Below are 11,939 nucleotides of genomic sequence, written 5' to 3'. Positions count from 1 at the left end.
CTATGCTTCTTGTTTCCGTGGCATCTATAGTTCTGCTTTATGTATTTACATTACAACGCAGAAAGTCATATCTGACCCAACATCAGCTAAATTCTGCAGGACATCTTTAACTGTAATAGTTGAGTTGACCTGTTTAAAAATTTAAACTCCAACTATCAATTCTAGCTCGTTACAATCAAATACCTGCGAACTGCTACTGCTATTTAAGAGACATTCGAGGAATTAAAAACAATACGGTACACTAACAAAGAAAAACTATTGTTCAACTTCTTGCTTGGGAACAATAAAGTACATGAAGACCTGGGTCTACACTAGCCATAATTATAGAAGGCATACAAACAAGCAAATAACTATTCCTATTTGATAATTCACACCAGCTTTAACAAACTTCAAAATCCAGAATATAATACCCCATGCTCACAAAAAAAAAAAGAATGGAAAAAAAAAAACAAAATGAATAGAAAGAGTGAAACTATTTATCCCTCTTTCCAAAAGGAGATAATTCCTATAATCCATGCAAATATATCCCTGTAGTAATCTAAAGATTATGTCATAGCTATAGCGGTTACAGTTAAGCCTCGTAGTCTCCCTCAGAGAACTTGTTCTCTGGGTAGAAGACAGCAACAACTTGGTTACCACCAAATTTTCTTCCATTCAGCCCTTGCCGAGCTTTGCTGGAACTGTCAGCATCTGCATACTCCAGGAATACCTGAAAATCAACCAGGATATTAGTTTAACAATTATACATTCAGAAGTAGAAACCACCAAAAAAAAAAAAAAGCAGAAGAAGAAGAAGAAGAAGAAGAAGAAAAAAAGGAGCAAGGTACTTGAGCGCTTTTGCAATTGTTATGCGCCATCTAAGGAAGCAATAAATAATTGTAGTGAAAGACACTTAACAGAATACTCATTTTTCAGCTGGTCACTGTGAAGAAAATTAGATACAAGTTCAATCTCCTTTTAACAACATATATACAGGTAAAGTCAAGATCAGATAATAGACATAACTAATTTAGATGATGGTTCAAGAGATCAGTAGATAGATACCTTCCCGAGTCCAGGTGTAGGCTCACCGCTAAGATTTGGACGCGGAATGACAACATTCAGGAGAGCTCCTGCAAAGAGTAACATATGAAAGCAAATATACAAGTTACAATTCTCAACTTAAATTCAAGCCACAAGGTATGCTGGATATAGGAAACAGAACACTTGATATGGCTACTCACCAAATTTACCACATTCAGTCCTCATATCTTCCAAGATATCTTGATAGTCATCATCATCGTTGAGCTCATCTACGCTAACCGCTTGTGTTAAGCACAAGACCTTTGTGGCTAACGCACCAGGTTGTAACATGAATCTCTGTAGAACACAACATTAAGGGTGAGCTACAAAGTCCTAGTATGAGAATATTAAATCCAAAGAACTAGAAAAATGAATGGAAGAGCAGAGAAGTATCTTAACCTGCAAAGCTATCTGCTGTTGTGCATGCAATAATACGCTCTCTTGCTCAGGGTTGGGTTGGGTTGTGCCCTGGTTAGCCCGCCTAACAGTAAGAGTTTTATCTCCCATCTTAATCCCATTAAGAGCTGCACAAGCAATATCAGTAACAGACACATCCTGGTACACACAAAACGCATAGCCTTTTGAGTTCCCAGTTTCTCTATCTTTAACCAGATCAAATCCTCGAAGTTGACCAAAAGACTCTAAAAGTTCCCTGATTTGTGATTCTGTAAAGTAGTAGGGTAAACCACCAACAAATATACGGTCAGGACCTTCAAGCCCTCCGGAAGAACCTGGTGTTAATCCAACGGCTGCCAGGTTAAGGTTAGGGCTCGGTTGGCTAGGACCAAGAGTAGCTGCCAAGGAAGGATTGTAATCACTGGGTCTTCTAACCTTAACTGGTCCGCCCTGAACAAAACATAAAGTGCACAGAAAGTAAATAGCAATCAAGAGATGGAATATGTATAAGGACACGTACTTGACATAACGCACCATGATGCTTTGGTAATACATTATCCAACATTCAAACCCCCAAACCCCCATAAAAACGTAAACAAATAACCAACCACAGAAAACAGGGCTTGCCGACTCCAGCTTATGTAATGGGCAGGGGCAAAGGGACATCATTTCCAAACTACTTTTTGTGCCAAATAGGATCGGGAGAATCAAAGTTGGTGTGAATCCTGTGAAACTAAAATCTCCTCTTTCTTTGTTTCCTTTTCAATAACTCCCCAACAATCATTAGAAGTAGAAAGCTAACATATAACACTATTCAAGCTAGATGATGTTTAGTACCTCAAAAATGACACCATCCAAAGCCATGGCATTACTAGCCTCCTCAACAGATCTCATTTCAACGAAGGCAAACTTCTTCTCATGGTTTATATAAACATTGACAACAGCATCTCCTGAAAATTTCAACAATATCTTGAGCACCTAAAAAGGAAAATTTCGTGATACTGCAAGGGAAAGCACATAGGTTTACGAACTAACCTGGACCAGCGGTGTTTCCTCCAATTGCATACATGACATGACTAAAGAAGGTAGCAACAGACTGCATGTAGATCAACAGTGAGCCAACAGAAAGAGCAATCAAAGATATGCCAGAAACAGGCAGTAAAGAATTAACTAAACAGTGAAATTAGGAAATTCAATCTTATGATAATTTCGGACGACGACAAACCTTGACAATTACATATACACAACACACATAAAAAAAGCCTAATCTGGCCGTCATAGTACAAAATAAATGCTAAAATGAAATGTCACCCATTAACAAACATCAGACCTCGATCTAACTACAATAGAATATGGAAATGCAACCTTCTCTCTAATGATTGTAAACTGAAGGGATATTAATCCAAAAAAAAAAAAATTATTTGCAATAGAAAAAGTAACCTTTTTATCATGAAACGAAGTTGTATTGATACTATGTTTACATAAGAATAAAATTTAAAAACACTTACAATGATTATTTGTCTAACCAAATCAAATTAAAAAAAAAAAAAAATCAACTACAGAGGGTTTCTCAGACTGCATTATATGAGTAAGTCAGAAAAAAGTAAAGCATCAGTGTTGATGTCAAAAAGGTAATCAGATGGGTCTAGCTGTAAAAGTGTACGTGAATACACAGTATTGCACCATATTACAAGAAGCAGCTTGTGAAGGACAAACTAAAATGATTCCACAAATAACAACTATATTAAAGCAGACAAAAGCAATCTTCCTAACTTGAGCAGCCAAAATCTTAAAACAGCCGATGTGCAAAGTCATGGGAATCTATAGAACTACCTTCCCGCACAATAGGAGGAAGTTTGCTACCTGTTCATTTGCAGTAGGCGGAAGTCCACCAACATAAACACGCCGAGCATGTCTGGTAGCCTGATAAAGCAACATTTAAGAAAATACTTCAGGCAAAATAATACGCCATAAGAGAGAGATAATAGTAAATGTCCAACAAATTATAAACCTGTTGTGTCATTGCCTGGACTGGCATCATAGGAAGAGCTCCAAACTAAGAGAAGCCACAAAACAAATATATGAGAATATAGATAACTAGTGAATGTATATTGAGAAGGATCTGCGACAATACCTGGCCTGATGCTAGAGGAAACATGTTAGAAAACATTCCAGGAATTGATGGGTTAGTCCCAGGAAGTTGACCTGCACGAGCATACAAAATTACAAGTCAAAAAATGAAAATATGTACATACTTTAAGTGGCTAAAAAAAAGTGAATATTTACACTAAAAATTTCTTTTTCTTTTTTTCTTTCAATGTTGAAAAAATAATAGGATTTGTGATCAAATTGAAGTAAAACTATTTAAGGGATGGAGAATTTTACAGTGTATTCATTACTAGAGAATATATTTGTAAACTACGAAACTGGCAAGTCCTTGTTGAAGATGAACAAGACCTGTATCGATTCGTCCTTGTACATATAAGCTACAGAAGTCGACTCACGCCCATTGTCAGCACAGTGGGGCAAGTAGCCCAACATTGCCTTCTTAGAACATAAGACAATACAAAACAAACAAACAAACACCAAACACAACAACAAACCAAAACCCTCAGTCTCAGAATTATTTCACCAATTAAAAAGTAAATAAAAGCAAAAGAGCTAATCTACCTAGGACTCGCTACCAATATAGGTGGAAGTCAAAGAACCAAAAAGCTTACCAAAATGTAACCATGCATTTTGATACGAACTTCCACACTATGTCCAAGAAAAACATGACAGTTTTCAAGATAATTTAATTGTAATGAAACTGATGGGCCGTGTACCTGCAACATCAGTAGCGCCAGGTAACAATGCACTGGCAGGAGGTGCCATATCAAAGCCACTGATCCTTTTGCTGAAAAGACACATCATTAGTACCAGCAACAACAGAGTGATAAATTGGTTGAAAATACAACTTTCTATGATTTGCATAGATGTTAGCCACTGACAGATATATTGGTTGAAATTATAAATTTCTATGATCTGTATAGATGTGCCACTCACTGGAACATGTATAACACTAAGAAATAAAGGGCAGAGTTAGAACTTGATTTGTGTGTGTTTCAATACACAACTACCACTAACTCTATTATAATGTAAGTAGAATAGCTAATGCATACAAAAGCATAAGTTGCTTATCCAGGATGAGAGAAGAAAGAAAGAAATTCAATGTAGCTGCTGAAAGTATCATCCGGAGATTTCAACTTATAATCTTTCCTTCCCAGATTAAACAGAAAAATAGTTGTTCTCCATCAGATGGCTTTCATAAGAGTTCCACTCAGTCTTGTTTACTAAAGCTTTAGGAACAGAATTATGCGTACAAGGCATAAAGCAGTTCCAATTGTATTCTAATGAGTTTACATACAAAATAAAGGAAAATTGACATTAAAAAGTCACAGGTCAACCAATCCACTCCCCGAGTACAAGAACCAAAGTTCTATCATAATCCTATAAGATTGACATGGATAGATGTCACTTCAACATATATATATTTCTAGATTGGATCAGATACAACCTGATTAAAAAAAAAAAGAACCGGACATCCACCACACTCATTCAAAAAGTACAAATCCTGGCTGATTGTAAGAGATACTCAATGTGATTACCAATAAATCGAACTTACGAAAATTACTTATAAGGAAAGGAGAACAAAGTACTTTCATCAAAAACAAGGTACACAAATTATGTAGACCACTCCCGCTTAAATTGCAAATTAAGAAAAAGATATAACCCTGTGGGTGCACCTACCTTAACCGCCTTTCAACCAGATCAAACTACGAAATGAAAGATCATGACTAAAAATCAAAAAGAGAAAAACAGAAGACAACCAAGAATACACAGCAATAAAAGGGACATGACAGAGAAATCCCAAGCAATAAAAAAATAATAAACAGTCATAATCCAACAGATTCCAGTAACTAGAGGGTCAAAGTCATCATAGTAGCTTTGAGCTTTTGCAATAACAAATATTTTCATAAGCAAACATCAAATCACCAACTCATAAGGCCAAATAACAAAATCTTCACGTAATGTTTTAATCCAATTCTACCTATAGTTCTAACACAGTAACACATGATTTTTTATTTTTTTTGAGAAGTAACGCATGATTTCTTTCCAACTTGACAGATCAAAGAGTCCATTGACCAGTCTCAACAACATTCCAGCAAACTGCTATTTGCTTCATGTAAAGGAAGTGCCTTACACAACTCAAAGTTCAAAAGACAGAAACCAGTCTGAACGAAGCATTGGGACATCAAAAATAACCAGTAGAATATATCTTGATAATGCTCCTACAAGAAGATACAGGAGCAAGACACAAACCTCTTAGATGGAGACCGTGACCGAGACCTTGATCTATGCTCAGATCTACCCCTAGAGCTAGGCTTATGTCTCTGTCGGTCCTCTCTATCTTTGTCGTTGTCCCTTCGCCTAAAAGGACAAATAAACAATTATATCAAAAACATAGGAAAGATGAGAAATTTGTTGGAATATTAAATCAGCAAGCACCAAAAAACATGAATCTCATATGAAGCTCACACTGAAGCATGTAGAGTATAGCGAACAGTGATAACGAAAACCAACATTTTCAATTAAAATCAAGGACATGATTCTCAAAATGAATATCATTATTAAGTATTACCATCATAAATGAGCAACTGAAAGGAGGTATACGACATATATCCAACTAACTATTAAGGCTGCATTTGAACTTACCTATCATAGTCTCGAGTTCGATGAAGATCCTCTTCAGCTCGATCTCTGGTCCTCTCACTCTCCCTCCTATCACTCCGATCCCTATGACGATCTCTGTGATGACGATCACGGTCTTTCTCCCTCTCTCTGTCCCTATCCCTATCTTTGTCCCTATCCTTACCTCTGTCTCTATCTCTATTCCTATCCCTGTCCCGGTCTTTATCACGCCCTTTCTCCCTCTCCTTCTCCCTGCTTCTTGATGAGCCCCTTTCTTTCTCGTGGTCACGAGAAGTACGCTGGAATAGGCAGAATGGAAATAAAAATATTAGCCTGTGATGAGAACTACAGAACTTATATATATAAAAACAAAATCTAAAGATGGCAAACCATACAGCAGAAGCCGTATAGATCTAAAACGTGAAACTGAGGAAATGAAAGAAAATAAAAAGGAAGAGCAACACGAATCGGGGAAAAGAATTTCGTATACCAAACACCTAACATGTACGCTACTTATAAGTTAACTAGTCCCTTGCCAATTTGAAAAACACTTAACTAATTGAACAGTTGCTTTCAAACATTTTACAAATATTCTAATTATACAAATTGTAACCCACATTACTTTTGTGTATTTTCTAAGGATGTAATTACATTCAAAATATTAAAGAATCAATAACCTGTCTAATTGACCCAAGGGTGTGGCCTAGTGGTCAATGAAGCGGGTTGAGAACCATGGGGTCTCAGGTTCAAATCCAAATCCCAGCAGAGACAAAACTACTACCTTGGTTACCTGCTACCTGTTGCTGGTAGAATGTGGCAGGTATCTCGTGGATTTAGTTGACGTGAGCGCAAGCTGGCCCGGACACCACTGTCTAATTGGAAAATTGAGTATATCATAAAGCTTTGTATTGGCTATGTTCACAGGTTGGAGATTCGAAGAAGTGCTGATATTCAGCAGAGTAAATCAGCTCCACTCTAGATCCTACCATAGAGACCAACCATAGGCAATACTCCCAACCCCCTCCACCACCAAATACAGGTTATAGCTTTCATCTAATCTGCTCTTTTTTGTAATTCTGACGGTGTAATTTGATTTCAAAATACAAATATCTGATTTTACACCAAAAAAGGTACTCCTATTCCAAACTCCATCACTCTTTCTAGAATTATCATCTCTGTAATACTCCATAAACCATAACTACACACACAGAGAGATAAACCCAACAATCACATCCAATCAAGCAATTCAAATAAAACAATCAAAAGCATATAAGTAACCCTAATTAAAACAAACACCTATTTGAATGACTTCATCGCCATTATAAGTTCAAATCCAATAAAAAGAAAAGAAAAAAGGTGTTACCTGAGACTTTGTGTCACTGTAAGGAGAAGAGACATTATTATTATTGTCTATATCTTGTCCAACATTACCTTCATAGTCCTGCATCGTTTCACTAGTATATATAATTTTTAACTTGCTTTCTCTTCTACTCTTTGAGAGGCACAAAACTAGGGCTAGAAAAGGGTTTCACCGTTTTTGTAATTGGGAATTGCAGTCCAATTCCGATTTCTTTTTGGTTAACAACATTAAAAACTCATCTATTACTCCTTTTTGTTTGAACTTATTTTCTTTTTTAATCTCTATTTCAATTTGTTTGAACTTATTTTTTTTTAATTCGTATTAAAATAAATGACCTATTTTCTAATTTAGAAATAAATTCACTTTATGAATGATTTATAGTCATATAAATTTTCAAGGCTTATTTTGAACAACAAGTTTCAAAAGTCTCTCTATTTCTTAAATGTCATGTCCCAATCAAATGGGTTCATATAAATTGAAACGGAGAGAATATAACTTAATAGGCGTTTGGCCATAGATATCAAAACAAATTCACTTTTTTTTGAATTTTTTAAGTTGGAGTTGGAGTTGAGTTGTGTTTGAATATAGTTTTTGGTGTAATATGGTTATAAAAAAGTGAAAAAAAAATTAAAAAATAAGGGCCTGTTTGGCCATAAATACCAAAAACGTTTTCACTTTTTTTTGGAATTTTTGAAGTTGAAGTTGTGTTTGGCCATAGTTTTTAAAATTATAGTTTTTGGTGAAATGTAGCGTAAAAAAGTGAAAAAAGTTGAAAATTTTTGAAAAATAAATTTTTTTATTTTTAGTATTCCGGAATACAACTCCGAAAAAAAGTGAATAATTTTTATGGCCAGACGCTAAAAGTAAAAAAAGTGAAAAAAAAATCCGGAAAAAAGTGAATAATTTTTATGGCCAAACGCCCACTAAGTTTTTTGAGTTTTTGATATTCCGGAGTACAACTTCAAGTTGTATTCGGAATATTTATGGCCAAACGCCCAAAAGTGAAAAAAGTGAAAAAAATTCCTGAAAAAAGTGAATAATTTTTATGGCCAAACGGCACCTTAGTTACGGAAAGACCCGATGTGTTTTAAAATTAAATACTTTACCCTCTATTATGAGTTATGACTATTCTATACTTATATATATTTAGATTTGTCACTAAATATATTAAAAATATAATTATTAAAAGATAAACTAAAAACTATACATAAGATGTTTTTAAGAGTTACTTCTATATTTTGGAATATTTGTTGTTCGAAAGTCATAAATTTAAAAAAGAACATAAATTATTTAGACCCATGCTTCATCATCCGTTGTCCCTTAAAAAAAAGGGTGGGCCCCGTACGAAATAACACCGAGCAATAAAAAAAAGGAAGAAAAAAAAGTGAAACTCGGCACATCAAAACTCACGGGAACAAAAAAGTGGACTCTATATTAACAGAATCAAGCAATATTAAAAAAAAAAGTGAATCCCATATTAATAAAACAAACAATGTTAATAAACAAATGCTTAGAAAATCAAAAAATTAAATCAATAATGATGGACTCATTGCCACATGCGTATCAACCCATTAGTGGGAGCAAATGAAATTATTGTACAGCAACATACTTAAAATACTCATATATTAAAATAAGATAGAATTTAATTACTTTTTCATTTTTTCCTTACTCTAATAAATGTGAAAAAAATTGTGGGCCCCATATTAAACACCATGCGTATTCGTAGCAAACACTAATATAATAAAATTTTAAATACGGAGCACAAACTACAATGTTATATTAATCGTGTTTTGAACATAGTATCCCATATTGACAAAATCAAGCAATATATATATAAAAAAGAAGTGAATCCCATATTAAAAAAAATAAACAATGTCAAAAAAAAAGTGCAGACTTTGTATTCTTAGTAAACACTAATATAATAAAGTTTTAGATACGGAACACAAATTACAATGTTATATCAATCGTGTTTTGAACATAGTATATATATATATATATTATATGCATAAAAACAGTGCAAACTAATAATGTGGGCTCCATACTAAACAACACCGAGCAATATAAAAAAAAAAAAAAAAAAACTATATAAAGCATGGGTTTAGACCCATGCTTCATCGTCTGTTGTCCCTTAAAAAAAAGGGTGGGCCTCATACTAAATAACACCGAGCAATAAAAAAAAGTGGAACTCGCCACATCCAAACTCACGGGAAAAAAAGTGGACCCCATATTAACAGAATCAAGCAATATTAAAAAAAAAAGTGAATCCCATATTAATAAAACAAACAATGTTAAAAAATAAATGCTTAGAAAATCAAACAAATAAATCAATAATGATGAACTCATTGCCACATGCGTATCAACCCATTAGTGGGAGCAAATGAAATTATTGTACAGGAACATACTTAAAATACTCATGAAAAAAAAATGGACCCATATTAAAAAAAAAACAGGCAACGTCAAAAAACAAAAAAAAAACCCGTGCACCCCATATACTGAAAAATCAAACAATATTCATGTAATTCCCAAAGTATCCCCATCAAGTCAATAATAGTGGATTCATTGTCACATGCATATTAACCCATTAGTGAGAGCAAATGAAATTATTGCACAGCAAAAAACATGGACCTCATATTATTATTTTTCTTCAAAATATTTAATTGTTGTATTTGCTATTCCGCCATGTCATTTATTTATTATGTTTACTAAAATAAATATACTTAAAATATATATATTTAAAAAATAAGATAAAATTTAATTACTTTTTTATTTTTATTCTTACTCTAATAAATGTGAAAAGAGATTAATATCAAATGAAGATCAAATAATGAATAAGATAAATTAGTCAAATTATAATTTTAATTCACGTTTCCTTAAAAAACCATGCAAAAGATAACATGACAAGTAAAATGAGTTAAACCGAAAATATTTACTAAAAATTTAAAAATAGCATTTCTTCGTTTAAATAGAAAATTAATTTCTATTTTGTTTCGTTTCAAACATGTAAAATTAATTTAATAATGTGAATTAGAATTATCCAAATCAAAATTTGATAAAAAATAATAAGTATTTTACACTTTTAAATTAATCGAATTAAAATTGAAAATATCAACTGATGCTTAAATATTGCTATTATTTTATCTCAAAGAGAGGAAAATAATTTTCTTTTAAACAAGTCTTCTCTTTTAAAAAGTATTAATAAATTTTCGTAGCAAACACGAATAAAATAAAGTTTTAGATACGGAGCACAAACTACAATGTTATATTAATCGTATTTTAAATATATATATATATATATATATATATATATATATATATATATATATATTATTTAAACACAAATACATATACATAGATACACTATAATCCGAAGTGTTGGGCCCGTGCGCAGCACGGGCATAGGCCATCTAGTATAAGTACATAGAAATCCCTTTTAAGAGCCCGTTTGGATTGGCTTATAAGTTGGTCAAACCAGCTTATAAGCCATTTTTAACTTATTTGAGTGTTTGGTAAAAATAGAAAACAGTTTTAATTAAGTTAAAAAGTGCTTAAAATAAACCAAAACCAAGAAGTTGCTCAACCCAACTTTTTTTTTTTTTTTTTTTTGCTTAAAAGTCATTTTGGTTTGACCAACAACTTTACCCTTTTATCCCTTATATTTTTTGTTAATTCCAATACTACCCTTACTTCTAAAAACCCTTTAAGCACTTTTATCTAAACACGTAACTGCTTATTTATAAAATAACTTTCAACACTTAAAAATACTTTAAACACTTATGCTTAAAAAACCACTTTTTTTTTTTCAGATAATCCAAACAGGCTCTAAGTTATCATCATATATTTTATTTTGACACTTTAGTTGAAGTTTTTATTTAAACACTTAATACATGTTAAAAATGTATCGATGGAGCACTTTACGCTAACATAACACAAGACGTGATTCTCACCTAAAGTTAGTTAGGCATGTGAATAACTGAAAATTCTTGCTACTTTTTATAAATCCAAAGATCAACTAAAACGAGCAAACATTATCCTATTTTTTTGTACCTATAAAAAAAAAATCTCTTTAGAGTATGCATGAATTTTCATCGTTAGAGATAAGTTGGTATAATTGTTGACTTATAAAATATAATCACTAATAAAATATATCTTATCAAAATTGCGTAAACGGATAATCTAATTTAAAACATCTATCTTAAAACTCAATAGCAGGATCACCAATGATTTTTTTTTGTTTAATATTTTATTTATATGCTGATTATTTAAATTTAATAATGTGTCATCTTCTTTTAACCTTTTTTACAATGCAAAATTTGTTGTTGACATAAATTTAACTTTTCAAGATTAAAATAAAAGTAATTGAGAAACTACAAAAATTTAAAAGACATATCGA

General features: G+C 32.8%; 1 protein-coding gene across 2 annotated transcripts; it reads right to left on the bottom strand.

Moving 5' to 3' along the window:
* Positions 1-242: 242 nt before the first annotated feature.
* LOC132621331 (splicing factor U2af large subunit A) lies at positions 243-7,776 on the bottom strand. Of its 2 annotated transcripts, XM_060335552.1 has the most exons (13): positions 7,553-7,776; positions 6,214-6,488; positions 5,821-5,928; positions 4,284-4,354; positions 3,593-3,663; positions 3,470-3,514; positions 3,322-3,381; positions 2,494-2,554; positions 2,296-2,408; positions 1,462-1,908; positions 1,224-1,359; positions 1,045-1,112; positions 243-709 (listed from the first exon to the last, which is right to left on the bottom strand). In XM_060335552.1, the coding sequence occupies exons 1-13, from the start codon at positions 7,634-7,636 to the stop codon at positions 572-574; spliced, it is 1,677 nt and encodes a 558-aa protein (XP_060191535.1). In that variant the 5' UTR covers positions 7,637-7,776; the 3' UTR covers positions 243-571. The 2 variants fall into 2 exon arrangements, with proteins under 2 accessions (XP_060191535.1, XP_060191536.1); XM_060335553.1 differs by lacking the exons at positions 4,284-4,354; positions 5,821-5,928; positions 6,214-6,488; positions 7,553-7,776 and adding an exon at positions 3,844-3,964.
* Between the last annotated feature and the right edge of the window lie 4,163 nt (positions 7,777-11,939).

The sequence above is a fragment of the Lycium barbarum genome, chromosome 12 (assembly GCF_019175385.1).
Source record: "Lycium barbarum isolate Lr01 chromosome 12, ASM1917538v2, whole genome shotgun sequence".
In the NCBI taxonomy this organism is placed as follows: Eukaryota; Viridiplantae; Streptophyta; class Magnoliopsida; order Solanales; family Solanaceae; genus Lycium; species Lycium barbarum.
This window is presented reverse-complemented; position numbering and strand designations above follow the sequence as displayed.

Excerpts from the sequence above, each read along its gene's own strand:
- LOC132621331 (XM_060335552.1), bottom strand. The coding sequence starts at position 7,636 with ATGCAGGACTATGAAGGTAATGTTGGACAAGATATAGACAATAATAAT. Across the intron at positions 2,409-2,493 it reads AGGAAACACCGCTGGTCCAG|GAGATGCTGTTGTCAATGTT; the intron begins GTTAGTTCGTAA and ends TGAAATTTTCAG. Across the intron at positions 1,113-1,223 it reads GACTGAATGTGGTAAATTTG|GAGCTCTCCTGAATGTTGTC; the intron begins GTGAGTAGCCAT and ends TACTCTTTGCAG.